This window comes from the organism of the source record quoted next, unplaced genomic scaffold (genome assembly GCF_019419815.1).
Source record: "Pyrus x bretschneideri cultivar Hongxiangsu unplaced genomic scaffold, Pyrus_bretschneideri_v1 Contig49, whole genome shotgun sequence".
Lineage (NCBI taxonomy): Eukaryota > Viridiplantae > Streptophyta > Magnoliopsida > Rosales > Rosaceae > Pyrus > Pyrus x bretschneideri.
The window spans coordinates 881,309-894,932 of NW_025999786.1; the positions used below are offsets into that span (position 1 = coordinate 881,309).

Sequence of the window (13,624 nt, forward strand, 5' to 3'; positions counted from 1 at the left end):
TCAGCAATCTCCTCACAAAGCCTCTTCATTGGACTAATTCTTGGACTCAACTGTCCAACTTTTGGACTTGTACATAGTAGTAGAATCCTCTTCTGCAGCCAACAAGGCAGTAACTAAATTCCCAGAACTTCCACCAGCTTCAACTGCATTCTTCGTCACACTTGACATATTGACCTCCCGGTTTAGTTCATTGCGACAGACATAGCAATCATCATTATCAAAACTCGAGTTATACTTACAATCGTAATTATCCATGCTACACACATTTATAGTTTCAAGAGGGTCGATAAAGCAACTAAGACTCTCATCAAGCCATCGACCCTTAGTCTCCCTAATATTAAAGAGATTATATAATAAACCACTAATAATAAAATATTTAGCATTCGAAGAGCTTACCTCCTGCTCACACAAACCAGCACCCAACGTAGCATGGGATGCCAAACAACACTCACAAGCAAGAAAAGCGCGGAGAGAATTCCAAAAAACAAAGTTAATACTCAAACTTTTTGTCAGAATTCTACCCCATCTCAGCCAAAACAACAGCAGATTAATCCACGTGACGATGAAACCAGTGCAATCCAAATCTTGCAACAAATCACATATATAGAATCCAACAAACCAAGTATACAGAGGCTAGTCAATTTTAGACCTAAGGACTGTTGAATTATAATCTTATCTTGGCCCAAAGATAATTGATCCGGCTCATATACAAAGAAAGATCCATGCACATGCTAGAGAATTCTAGCAAAGTTCAAGTTGGTGGAAGAGTCTAGAAGAACGGTGAGAATTCCATCAATATACAAGATTAGTGTAGATAATTCTAGCTTAGGAAGGTAGTGGAATTATCTAGATATCTCTAGCATGATGCTTCCATGCTTCTCCAAGGTTCCATCCATGCCTATAAAAGGAGAAGGCATCCACACCATTTGTAACAACCAAGAGAACAATTAGTGAGAAGTGAGAGTGCCAAGTGAGAAGTGAGAAGAAGCAACAAAGCTTCTAAGAGTGTTTGAGTGTTTCCTCTTGTACTAAGTTTGTGAGTGAATAAAAAAAAATCTTGTGTAATACTTTGAGTATTCTTTCTTTCTCTTACCTATTAAATTCCACTGCATTACATTCTTCTTTGTGAGATAAACATCTCCAAAGTAGTGAAGCATTTTTAAACCCCAACAAAGTGGTATCAGAGCTATGGCTAGCCTTCCAAATTCCAGTGCTTGACAACAACAACTTCAATAATTGGAGTATCAAAATGAAGGCCCTTTTGGGTGCACACGATGTCTAGGAAATCGTGGAGAAAGGCTACACTGAGCCAGAAGATGAAGCTACTCTGTCTCAACCCCAGAAGGAGAGTTTGAAAGATTCAAGAAAGAGAGACAAGAAGGCTCTCTACCTCATCTACCAAGCATTAGATGACAATGGATTTGAGAAGGTCTCGAGTGCAACCTTTGCCAAGCAAGCTTGGGAGAAGCTTCAAACCTCTTACAAAGGAGCTGACCAAGTGAAAAAGGTTCGTCTTCAAGTATTAAGGGGTGAGTTCGAATCTCTACAAATGAGTCTGAATTAATCTCTGATTATTTCTCAAGAGTTTTAGCCATTTCCAATCAATTAAAAAGAAACAGAGAAAAGTTAGAAGATGTTAGAATTATGGAGTAGATACTACGCTCGTTGGACCCCATGTTCGAGAACATTGTCGTGACGATTGAAGAAACTAAAAACTTGGAAGAAATTAGTATAGAGCAATTAATGGGTTTTCTACAAGCATATGAAGAGAAACATAAGAAGAGGCAAGCGAATGATGAACAGCTCCTTAAGACACATGTTCAGTCAAAGAAGAAAGAAGAAAGCTTCGACAACGAGAGAAGCCACTATGAAAGAAGTCGTGGCCGAGGTTGCAGACGTGGACATGGACGTGGTTGGAAGTTCAACAACCATAGCAACTACAAAAGAGGAGGAAGCTCAACAAAAGGTAGTGGAAGAGGATGCTCAAACTTAAGGTATGAAAAATCTCAAGTTCAATGCTATAATTGTCAAAATTTTGGGCATTATGCTTGGGAATGTAGAGCTCTAAACAGCAGACTTGATGAGAAGGTCAATTATGTGAAAGAAGAGAAAGAAGAGAATGGCGTTGTGCTACTAGCATGCAAGAACAATGATGGAGACCAAGACTATACTTGGTACCTTGACACCGACGCTAGCAACCACATGTGCGGAAGAATAAGCATCTTCGTAGAGCTCAATGAATCAGTGAATGACAACGTTTCTTTTGGAGACGAATCCAAAATACCCGTAAAAGGAAAAGGTAACATCCTTATTCCCCTGAAAAATGGCGGTCACCAATTAATTTCAAATGTCTACTACGTGCCCAATATGAATAGCAACATTTACTCTTAGAAAAAGGTTATGATTTTCATACGAAAAATTATATCCTTTTTCTTAGAGATGACAAAGGAAGATTAATTGCCAAGGCGAAAATGTCAAAGAATAGGATGCTTCCCATGAACATTAAACGATGTTGCAAAGTGTCTCAAGATATGTCACAAAGACATATCTTAGCTTTGGCATCTTCGTTTTGGGCATCTTAACTTTGGGGGACTGGAGTTATTATCTAAGAAGGAGATGGTGAGAGGCTTACCGTGCATCAGTCACCCTGATCAAGTTTGTGAAAGATGTTTACTTGGGAAACAGTTCAAGAAAATCTTTCCAAAGGAGTCGACCACAAGAGCCCAGAAACCACTCAAGCTCATTCACACCAATGTGTGCAGTCTAATAAAACGAAGCTTTTTGGCTAAAAATAATTATTTCCTTCTCTTCATTGATGATATTTCAAGGAAAACCTGGGTGTATTTCTTGAAGTAGAAATCATAGGTATTTGGAGCATTCAAGAAGTTCAAAACTGTTGTAGAAAAAGAGAGTGGTTGCAAGATCAAAGCATGAGATCTGATCGAGGAGGAGAATTCACTTCGAAGGAATTCCAAGAGTTTTGTGAAGCAAATGGAATTCGTTGACCTTTGACAGTTCCAAGATCCTCTCAACAAAATGGTGTGGCGGAAAGAAAAAATCGAACCATCCTCGACATGGCTCAAAGCATGCTCAAAAGCAAGAAATTGCCTAAGGAATTGTAGGCAAAAGCTGTAGCATGTGTTGTCTACCTATCTAATCGGTCTCCAACAAGAAGTGTGTAGGGAAAAACTCCGCAAGAAATATGGAGTGGAAGAAAACCAAGTATCTCTCATCTAAGAGTTTTTGGAAGCATAGCCCATGTACATGTACCAGACGAGAGGATAACCAAACTCGACGAAAAAAGTGAGAAGTTCATCTTCATCGGCTATGACACAAATTCAAAAGGCTATAAGCTGTATAATCCAAACAATGGGAAGACGGTAATCAATCAAGACGTGACGTTCGATGAAGAAAAAGAATGGGATTTTGGCTTGCATGCAGGTGATCTTCACTTCTTTCCTCAGTTTGAAGAAGATAATGAATAAGGGATGATGAAGCAAGTAATAAAGGTTCAACAAGAATCCACTACTCCACTTGCTTCACCAATATCAACCAATCATGGCAATTCACCAGCATCAGCATTGTCAAGTGAGAGTCTAAATGAAAGAGAAGTACCACGCACAAGAAGTATACGAGATCTTTATGAGGTAGCTGAAAGACTTGATAATCTTACACTTTTCTGTCTTTTTGCTGATTGTGAACCAGTCGACTTCCAAGAAGCAGTGGAAGATACTAAGTGGAGGAAAGCAATGGATGAAGAAATCAAAGCAATCCAGAAGAATGATACATGGAAACTCGCTATTCTTCCGAAATGACACAAAGCCATCGGAGTCAAGTGGGTGTACAAGATAAAGAAAAATGCCAATGGAGAGGTCGAAGGATACAAGGCAAAACTAATGGCGAAGGGCTATAGTCAAAGAGCCAAAATCGACTATGATGAGGTATTTGCACCCATTACTCGTTTGGAAACTATACTATTACTAATTTCTTTGGTAGCTCAAAACAGTTGGAAGATTCAACAAATAGATGTGAAGTCCGCCTTCCTAAATGGAGTCTTTGAAGAAGAAGTCTACATTCAGCAACTGTCAGGCTATGAAATCAAAGGGCATGAAGACAAAGTTCTGAAGCTGAAAAAAGCCCTCTATGGATTAAAACAAGCGCCATGAGCATGGAATAGCCGCATCGACAAGTACTTCTAGGAGAACAGCTTCATCAAGTGCCTTCATGAACATGCTTTCTATGTCAAAGTCAAAGATGGAGATATTTTGATTGTGTGTTTATATATGGATGATCTAATCTTCACCGGGAGTAATCCAAGCATGTTTGAAGAGTTCAAGAGAGTAATGACCAAAGAATTTGAGATGACCGACATCGGGTTGATGGCATACTACCTAGGCATTGAAGTCAAGTGGAACGAAGAAGGCATTTTCATCTCCCAAGAAAGCTACACAAAGGAGATACTGAAAAAGTTCAAAATGGATGACTGCAAGCTGTAAGCACGCCAATGGAGTGCAGAGTCAAACTAACCAAGCATGACAAAGGAGAAAGCGTAGATCCAACATTTTTCAAAAGTCTAGTTGGAAGCTTGCACCACTTGTCTTGCACAATACCAGATATTCTTTATGTCGTCGGATTAGTTAGTTGCCACATGGAGAATCCCACAACTACACATTTGAAAACGGCCAAAAAAATTCTTCGTTACCTTAAAGGTACTATTAACTTTGGCTTGTTCTATTCAAGTTCTGATAACTACAAACTTGTTGGATACAACGACAGTGAATGGGCAGGAGATTCTGATGATAGAAAAAGCACTACTGGATTTGTGTTCTTCATAGGAGACACTGCATTCACATGGATGTCGAAGAAGCAACCTGCTGTCACACTATTTACCTGTGAAGTTGAATACGTAGCGGCCACTGCATGCGTTTGCCATGCAATTTGGCTGAAAAACTTGCTGAAAGAATTAAGCATGCGACAAGAAGAGCCAACAAAGATCTATGTCAACAACAAGTCTACAATAACTCTAGCAAAGAATCCAGTATTCCATGACAGGAGCAAACATATAGATACCCGTTATCATTTCTTAAGAGAGTGCATTGCAAGAAAGAATGTGCAAATGGAATACGTGAAGTCTCAAGACCAAGTTGCCTACATATTCACCAAGCCACTCAAACAAGAAGACTTTGTCAGACTAAGAAACCCAATTGGCGTCACAAGACAAGATTAAGGGGGGATGTGGAATTGTAATCTTGTCTTGGCCCAAAGATAATTGATTCGGCCCATACACAAAGAAAGATCCATGCACATGCTAGAGAATTCTACCAAAGTTCAAGTTGGTGGAAGAGTCTAGAAGAATGGTGAGGATTCCACCAACGTACAAGATTAGTGTAGATAATTCTAGCTTAGGAAGGTAGTGGAATTATCTAGATATCTCTAGCATGATGCTTCCATGCTTCTCCAAGGTTCCATCCATGCCTATAAAAGGACAAGGCATCCATACTATTTGTAACAACCAAGAGAGCAATTAGTGAGAAGTGAGAGTGCCAAGTGAGAAGTGAAAAGAAGCAACAAAGCTTCTAAGAGTGTTTAAGTGTTTCCTCTTGTACTAAGTTTGTGAGTGAATAAAAAAAAAAATTCTTGTGTAATACTTTGAGTATTCTTTCTTTCTCTTGCCTATTAAATTCCACTACATTACATTCTTCTTTGTGAGATAAACATCTCCAAAGTAGTGAAGCATTTTTAAACCCCAACAAGGACTTCCCCAGATTAAGCCTTTCAATATACCAAGGAACAAAATCATTAATCCTTGGGACAATACAAAACCAACCGGGAGGAGAAAGCATATGTCTAATTAGCTTCCCTAGACTTGAAATCCCTACAATTATTTTAGCCCAATCAACCACTTTACATTTTCCCTCTACTTTCGTAATTATCGAAACCCTAATTAGCAAATCCCCTCCTTTCTTATCCCAAGAAGTAATAAACCCTAGATTCACAAGAAGAAGAACTAGTAGGACCTTTATTTTAATCCAAATTAACCCGTCTTTAGCTCGAATGAATCTCCACACCAACCCTGTCGCTCAAATCCTAGCTCCCCCATCTAAACTCATTGAATCATGCAATATATATACTATTGGTATATATGTCTTAGATCATCTCCTCAAATTTTTAACCTAAAATTTAAATTTGACAGTTTATGTGGCATTTTGACATATTTTCATGTTTTGCTCTCCACCCGATATGTCAAATTAAACTATTATTTTATTACATTATTATTTTTTCTTAATTTATGTCTTATACTTTAAACTATTATTTTATTACATTATTATTTTTCCTTAAATCTCCACCCGACAATCAGGATTGAGAGATTGTGAATGATTTCCATCTGCATTGCGTACCTACGTGCTTCACCGATCCAGGCAGTTTAGTGAAGCCATTGAACTGAGCCAAATCTGAAATGGAACAAAAGGGATGGTCAGGATTGGGATTCAAATGAGGAAAAGATGAGCGAAGAGCCGTTAATTAATTAAGAGTGTACCTGATTGGGAGGGGACGTGGGAGAAGAGGAAGAGGATGAGGAAGCAGAGGAGGGTGAGGACCAGGATGACATGGATGGATTTGTGCGGTGCAATGGTGGTGATGACAGACGATGAGGCTTTGATGCTTTGTGGTCCTCGTCGTCTTCATAGGCTGCAGAGATTGAAGAGGATGAGGAAGAAGCGGTGGTGGAAAAGGCTAAAAGATCCCTAATGTGGTTGGGGGAGTCATCGACAGTGAGAGTCTGGTCCTTGGGTTCGCCGTGGGGCTGGTGGAGCTTTGACGGTGAGCTGCCCAGTGACTATCTTTGTATGGTCACAAACTCACAGACAGGGAGAAAGACAAAGAAAGAAGAGAAAGATAAGAAAACCGTTCAACAATCAAATAATGAATGACATTAAAATATTAATAAAAGACATTTAATAATTAGTAAAAAAATTTGAAGCTGCTGTCAAATTTGACAGCAAACTCTTTTGCTACCATTCTATGTCATGCCATGTAAAATTTGACATTTTGGGTTGGAAACAATTAGTGACCGTTTTTTTTCTTTTTTTGACTGTTATAGCTTATGTGGACTAAATTGGTATACCAATAGTATTAAATGCTTTTTTTTTCTTTTTTTGGTCATTAAATGGTTTTGTTATTTAGGCAGATTATTGATCAATACTATTGGACATATTCTTAGATATTAGGCACACGGGTTATTCAGTATTTAATGCTTTTGTTATTTAGGCATACTATCATTTGATAGTATTAGGTGTATTCTGAGATATTAGGCATACTATTGATGCTTTAAGTTGCCTATTAGTTTCAAAATATCACAATAATATCAGAATAATAGACCCTAATATCACATAATCAAGGCTAACATACTGTGAAGTCATACCCTCAACTCTTCAAGCCTTACAACTTGGAAAAAACATAGACAAACTTGGAAGGTGGCAGTGGGAGATATCATCCAAATGAAAAGAAGAAAATGAGCTCCTTCCCTCCGCACCCTTCATGCAGGTGAGTATAAACACACACACACACACACACACACACACACACACACACACACACCTTCCTCTTCTTTTACTTTTTATTCTCATTATTATTAAAAATAGATTCTAGCCTACCTACATAATAAAGCTTAAATCAACTTTCATCAATAAATTAATTACCACATTTGCATTAAACTCCATATAGTCCAATTAATTACTTGAAACGTACCCCACTGGCTTCCTTAATCTTTCGCTTTCTATAATCATTTTCTTTATACCTTCTCTCAAATATCCAAGAAACATTTTGGCATGAAAAAAAAGTCAAAACTCCCATTATAAATCAAGGTAGTCACATAAGGCTAGTTTATAAGTACATTGTTGATGAATAAAATCGATGAGACTTTGGAACAACTTATAGTGTCAAGTTTGTGATCTTCACAAGGTTGCTCCGGTTACCTAATGAGGACAATATGTAATGTTTGCATTGTTGAAGAGAGAAATATCTGAAGTATATTCAAGAAGGCTAAAAAGCTTTGGGAAACGACCGCTTTGCATGCTTATGACAATAATCTTGTAAAAGTTTGGCCTTTGTATACAATATGTAGCTTTCTGGAGCTTCAAACTTGTCCAAGAGACTTATAGATAATATGAGGTTGAAGTAGTACACGTGCATTAAGGCCTTTGTTGGCTTGTTGGAGCATCACATACTATTAAAACCCTTATTGATTAGTAATAATACTTTGTTGTTGACCATATCCCTTGTTGGGCTTAAGTGTTCTTCTAGTTGGGTTTAGTTGAGTTTGTCTATGCCTTTTTTGAGTTGTAAGGCTTGAAGGTTTTCGTCTATTTATGAATACTAAGAATTCATAGGTACAAGTTGTACCATTCTTCACCTAGTTGGTGAAAAGAAGGTAAGTACCTTCGTCATCCGGTTGGTGAGAAGAGTGGCGAGTTGCCGAGGCCAAAATGTTTATTAAAGTACTAGTTGTATCCTCCTAGTGATACGAATGTGAGTTCCTTCACCATCTAGTTGGTAAGAAGAGGGGCAAGTTACTAAAACTTAACACCGTTTATTAGAGTATTAGTTGTACTCTTCATCACCTGGTTGGTAGGAAGAGTGGCAAGTTGCTGAAACTTAAAATTATTCCTTAGAGTACTGGTTGTACTCTTCATCTCCTAATTGGTGATACAAAGATACGGTCCTTCATTACTTGGTTGGTGGAAAGAACGATAAGTTGCTGAGGCACATTGTAACACGTGCTGAAAGGCAAAAATGTATGTCGACCAGGTGATGCGTGTTGTTTATGAATGTTTTGCTATGCATGAAGGAATCCATTGTTTCAATATGTGAACCGTTGGTTGTACTAATTAGTTTCACTTACATTATTTTAACGTACGTATGTCGAAACTTTGAGTTGGAGTATAAAGGTAGGTCAGCGTAGACCAAATGCTCCAGTGTTAGGAATGTAAAAGACTTAGACAAAGTTGTCTGAATTCTCTCTTCATTAAATATTTTCTGAATGACTTGTGTTACAAAGGATCTTATAGTTGAAGGTCAAAACATTCGTAATGTGTATTTCTTCTTATAATAGCCTTTCATTCAGTACCATGGCCCTCACTATGAAAGAGCAAGGCTTAACCTCATGGTCATAATAGTTGAAGGTATGTTTACCCCTGGTTGTCTTGATACGAACCTTTATCCCTCTTATTGTAATAAGCTTCCTAAGAGTAAAAATCCTTCCTTTTGCCAAGAGATGAATAAGTTTGGTGACTTAGCGGCTAGTTAAGTGAGGCATGAGGGAATGTAATGGGTATCTGAATGATCAAAACTTTCCCACTTGGTAAAGCTTGACTTCCACTCCCTACTTGTTGATAGGGGTTAACTATATGAGGGTTCCTTTGCTATGTCATTGTCTCAACAAATGCATGATTGTAAGCTTGCGACATCACCTCATAGTAAATCTTCCAAGTGTTAGCATTGATTATTTACTCGAAGAAGCATTCATGCATACCTACTATGAAGGCCCTGAGTGCTATTTTGTCATCTGCCTTAACATAATGAGAATACTTGTGGCTGAAGCAACCGACATATTCATGCAATGACTTGTCTAATTTCTGATGAATGGTGTATAACTCATCAGCAAAGTGTAACCGATCAGTTTGGGAGATATATTAAGGCATGAAGAATCTTCTTAGCTCAGCAAAGGAATCCACTGTATCTGGTTGAAGATGACAATACCAATTGAGAGCTCCACTATAGAGAGTGGAGAGAAAAATGAGACATCATTCCTCATCATTGTGTCTTTGGTATACCATGGTGGATTCAAAGACATGTATGTGTCCAATTAGATCTTCCTTCGCAGTATATGATTAACAAGCCAAACTTCTGTTTCATTTCTCCTTGTAGAGGTATGCTAACTATCCTCCTTGTTAGATGACTGAGACTTGGCTGATTCCAGCCAAAGATTGGAAGTAGGGAAATTTGGTAAAAGGAATGTGGCTTTTCCATAGATTCACTATACTAGCTTTAGGGACTTGCCTGTTGAAAGTCTCTTGAGTCTCCTATACCTTCTTACCCTTCCAATGTTTGTTGTCCATTTCTGGATTGGAGGTTTGCTCAAGCTATGGTAGGGGACCGAGTCCATTGATAACCCTTGGATCATTGATCCTTGAGCCTATATGGATAGGTTTTTCTCAATGTTGCCTCAAGAAGTATCAATAGTCACGGTAAATAGCTTTTGAGCCTTCCATTCCTTTTGCAAGGAGATGTCTTCCTCCACTTTTCTTATTTCGGTTTGAAGCAGTTGGGTTGAGAAAAGTCTCATATTGATCGATATCTTTGTGAGAAGGCTGTTCCTCACTAAGGACGCCTATGTTGAAGACATGTGAAGCTTTGCGTTGGTGTGTATCCATGTGGTGCCATAATCATGGGTGCGATAAGCTCATAAGACTGAGTCTGCCTAGGCTCGTTGAGCATTTTGAAAAGTTTCTCATACTGTTCAAGGATGATCTCATTCCTGATTGCTATTTTATTGTTTTGAGCTTCCAGCTCATCGACTTTAGCTTGAAGAGCAACCTTCTTCCTTTCTATCATTCGTTTCCTCATGCTAGGCATGATAGGGTGTCGTTCTGCGTGTTGTGGCTTCCTTCACTCCTCATATTGGAGAAGGATGCCTGATACAAGGAGAATGTGTGAAAGATGGAAACCAACTTGATGAAGCTGGAACAACGTAAATTGTCAAGTTTGTGACATTTGCAAGGTTCCTCCGGTCACCTAATGATGATAATAGGTAAAGAGATAGAGATAAGGAAACAAACACAAAATGTACGCGGTTCACCCTAAGTTGGGTTACGTCCATGAGGTAGAGGAATTCTCATTAATAGTGAAGAGTGTACACAATACATAAGTTCAAGCATAATCATTATTAGTGAGTTCTAATTATGAGTTTAAGTGCAATAAGGGAATTAGAAATTCATTGTAGGAGAATGGCCTTATTCTATAGTTGAGTATGCTTTCATCTGTGGTTGATGTGGGACTCTAAGATCTTTATTCTGACGTTGATAGATGTGGCATCGTGATTGGCCTCCTAGTTGAAGAAAAACTTTTGTGCCTCGGTGATGTGAAAATTAACTTGACACACAAATTAAACCCTATTTGTGACAATTGTAGTATATATGCAAGTAGGGATCGTTCTAGACCGGGGATTAACTAGGGATGCTAATCAACACAATTAATACTTAAAAACACTAATTTAGACTCTATAGACTTAAAACTAACTCAAAACACATAAAACAGCAACAAGCACTCAAAAAGACTTAATTCTAGACCCAACAAGTGGTTTTGACGAAAATAAAACTTAACTTGACTCAAAAGACTAAAAGAAAACAGATTTTGACTCAAATAACAAGACTAAATGAAAGGGGGATTGTTTTTGACGAATTTAAAACTTAAAACTGAAACTTTGTATAAAACACTTTGCAAAAACGAGTTTGGGTGAATTAAATGGGTGAAAGGCTAGTTAGAGGGTCCTTCTCCACACATGACATATGCATATAAACCAATTTCCAGTTATTATTCCTTTAGACTATGAATGACAACGCCCCAAGTTAATTGCATCGCACAACTAACCATCAGATTTTCCTTATTTTATTGAATTGGATGGAATACGCATCACAACCAAATTAGCTTTCTCAAGTTCTCTACATGAAACACATAGTAAAGATACATATCAAAAGTCATTAAGTTCTATGAAAATCATAAGCATTGACAAGGCATTCATCATCATGAAACGCATGAGACTCATACCAAGGATTTACTTAACACGATTGTGACTAGCAACTCCCACTACTTGTGAATATAAGTGAATAACTATTACGTAAAACTCCCTTATACTTTAGCATCAAATTCATGCATGCAAATTAAGTGTCGACCCTCAACCAACATACATAAACAAGTTTTGATAACTTAGATAAGCAAATCACATTCAAGACTCAAGAAACAATAACTGGATATAATCAATTCATATAAAACATATAATCATGTCTTCGAATTCACCTCTAACTAAAAAGAAATTAGTTCCACATGTTCATCATAATTGAAAACCAAATTAATATAAACATTGAACTAAAACTAAGGATAGAATACACCTAGAAACACTCCACACTCCAATGGCAGATTTCGAACCCTCATTGGATGGCAGATTGCACAAGTCTTATTCTCCTTCCTTCCTTCCTTGCGGCACTAGCGTGATGTGGTGTGAATTATGGTGTTTGATGGCTGAATGTGTGAATGAATGAATGAATGAATGAGTGAATGGATGGTTTGAATGGTGCGGCAAAGGCTTGTATTTATAGGCTTAAACCTAGGGAAATCAGATTAGGGTGTGGTAGAAATTAGGTGGGAAAAGGTTTGCACAATCCTAGGGGAAAATGATAAGGATTCCATGGCAAAGACCAAGGAAGAAAGGGAAAAAGATTGCAGATTCTAGGGCTTCTAGAAAAGAGAGAGGCGCCACTTTTGTAGGGATTCTAGAAACAATGTGTTTTATGGTAGAAATTGGACTTCTAGAAGGTATAAGGGGTGTGGCACCTAATTAGGATCAGATAAGGTGTTCTAGAAAGAGTATTTAGGCAGATTTCTGGATCTAAAGGGACAAGAACACATGGCATAGGTGTAGGATATGAATTACAACTCCTAAACTTTGAAGGAATGGCATCTATGCAGCACATAAGGGATTAGGCTTCTAGAATATGAGTTTATGTGTTTAAATGTATATCTAATCCCTTCTAAATAGCTAGAATTAAGGCACAAACTGATTTGGATAAGATAAGATAGGATAGGATAAGGTTGGTTAGGATAGGATAAGATAAGGTTGGATAATGTTCCTTATTTCTTGCTCTTTCCTTATCTTCTTTGTATTTGAACTTCTTTCTCCAGATTTGTAGCCTTTCCTAGCCTCTCTTGACTTCAATTTCGTCCATCCACTTTGCTCCATAGTTAAGCTATCTAACCCATGCCCAAAACTGCTCCAAATGGCTCCAAAATGCACTTTCTTGCTCCTTTTGCCATTAGGACCTAAAAACATACGAAAATAGCTTAAAAGACTATAATAAGTAGTAGTTAACTAACTAAATGCAAGGAAACAACATAGCTAAGTAGCATAAATATGCTCCTATCACTCGGCAAGGGTGCCTCAACACGAATCCTTCAGCAGGTCCTTGAAGGTATGAAGTTAATTAGTGCTCGGTAGTTTTGGGATTGGTGAAATATGGAACAACAAACATAAAGCCTCCAAATGCATACTTAGATTTAGAAAACACATGAAAATGCACATTCTAATGTATTATTCAATCACCAATTTCAAATGAACCATCTCAATAAACTAATAAATTCATATCAGTATGCATCAAATCCACCAAATTAACCAAATCCAAAATACAGAAGAAGATGATCAATTGCTAGCATATGTACAAAATCACTTCTTGAAAAGTGAGACCAAACAAAGAAACCACAATCAATTCAACCCCATTCTATAATTCAAAGTATCAAATTTTATAAAAAAAAATACAACATTTTGTAGAATTTCACCCAAACATAAAGAGAA

The 13,624-nt window shown here is 37.7% G+C and overlaps 1 protein-coding gene across 1 annotated transcript; it reads left to right on the top strand.

Moving 5' to 3' along the window:
- Nucleotides 1–1,743: 1,743 nt before the first annotated feature.
- LOC125470151 lies at nt 1,744–2,391 on the top strand. Its single transcript, XM_048568695.1, has 2 exons — nt 1,744–1,994; nt 2,061–2,391. The coding sequence occupies exons 1-2, from the start codon at nt 1,744–1,746 to the stop codon at nt 2,389–2,391; spliced, it is 582 nt and encodes a 193-aa protein (XP_048424652.1).
- Nucleotides 2,392–13,624: the final 11,233 nt, after the last annotated feature.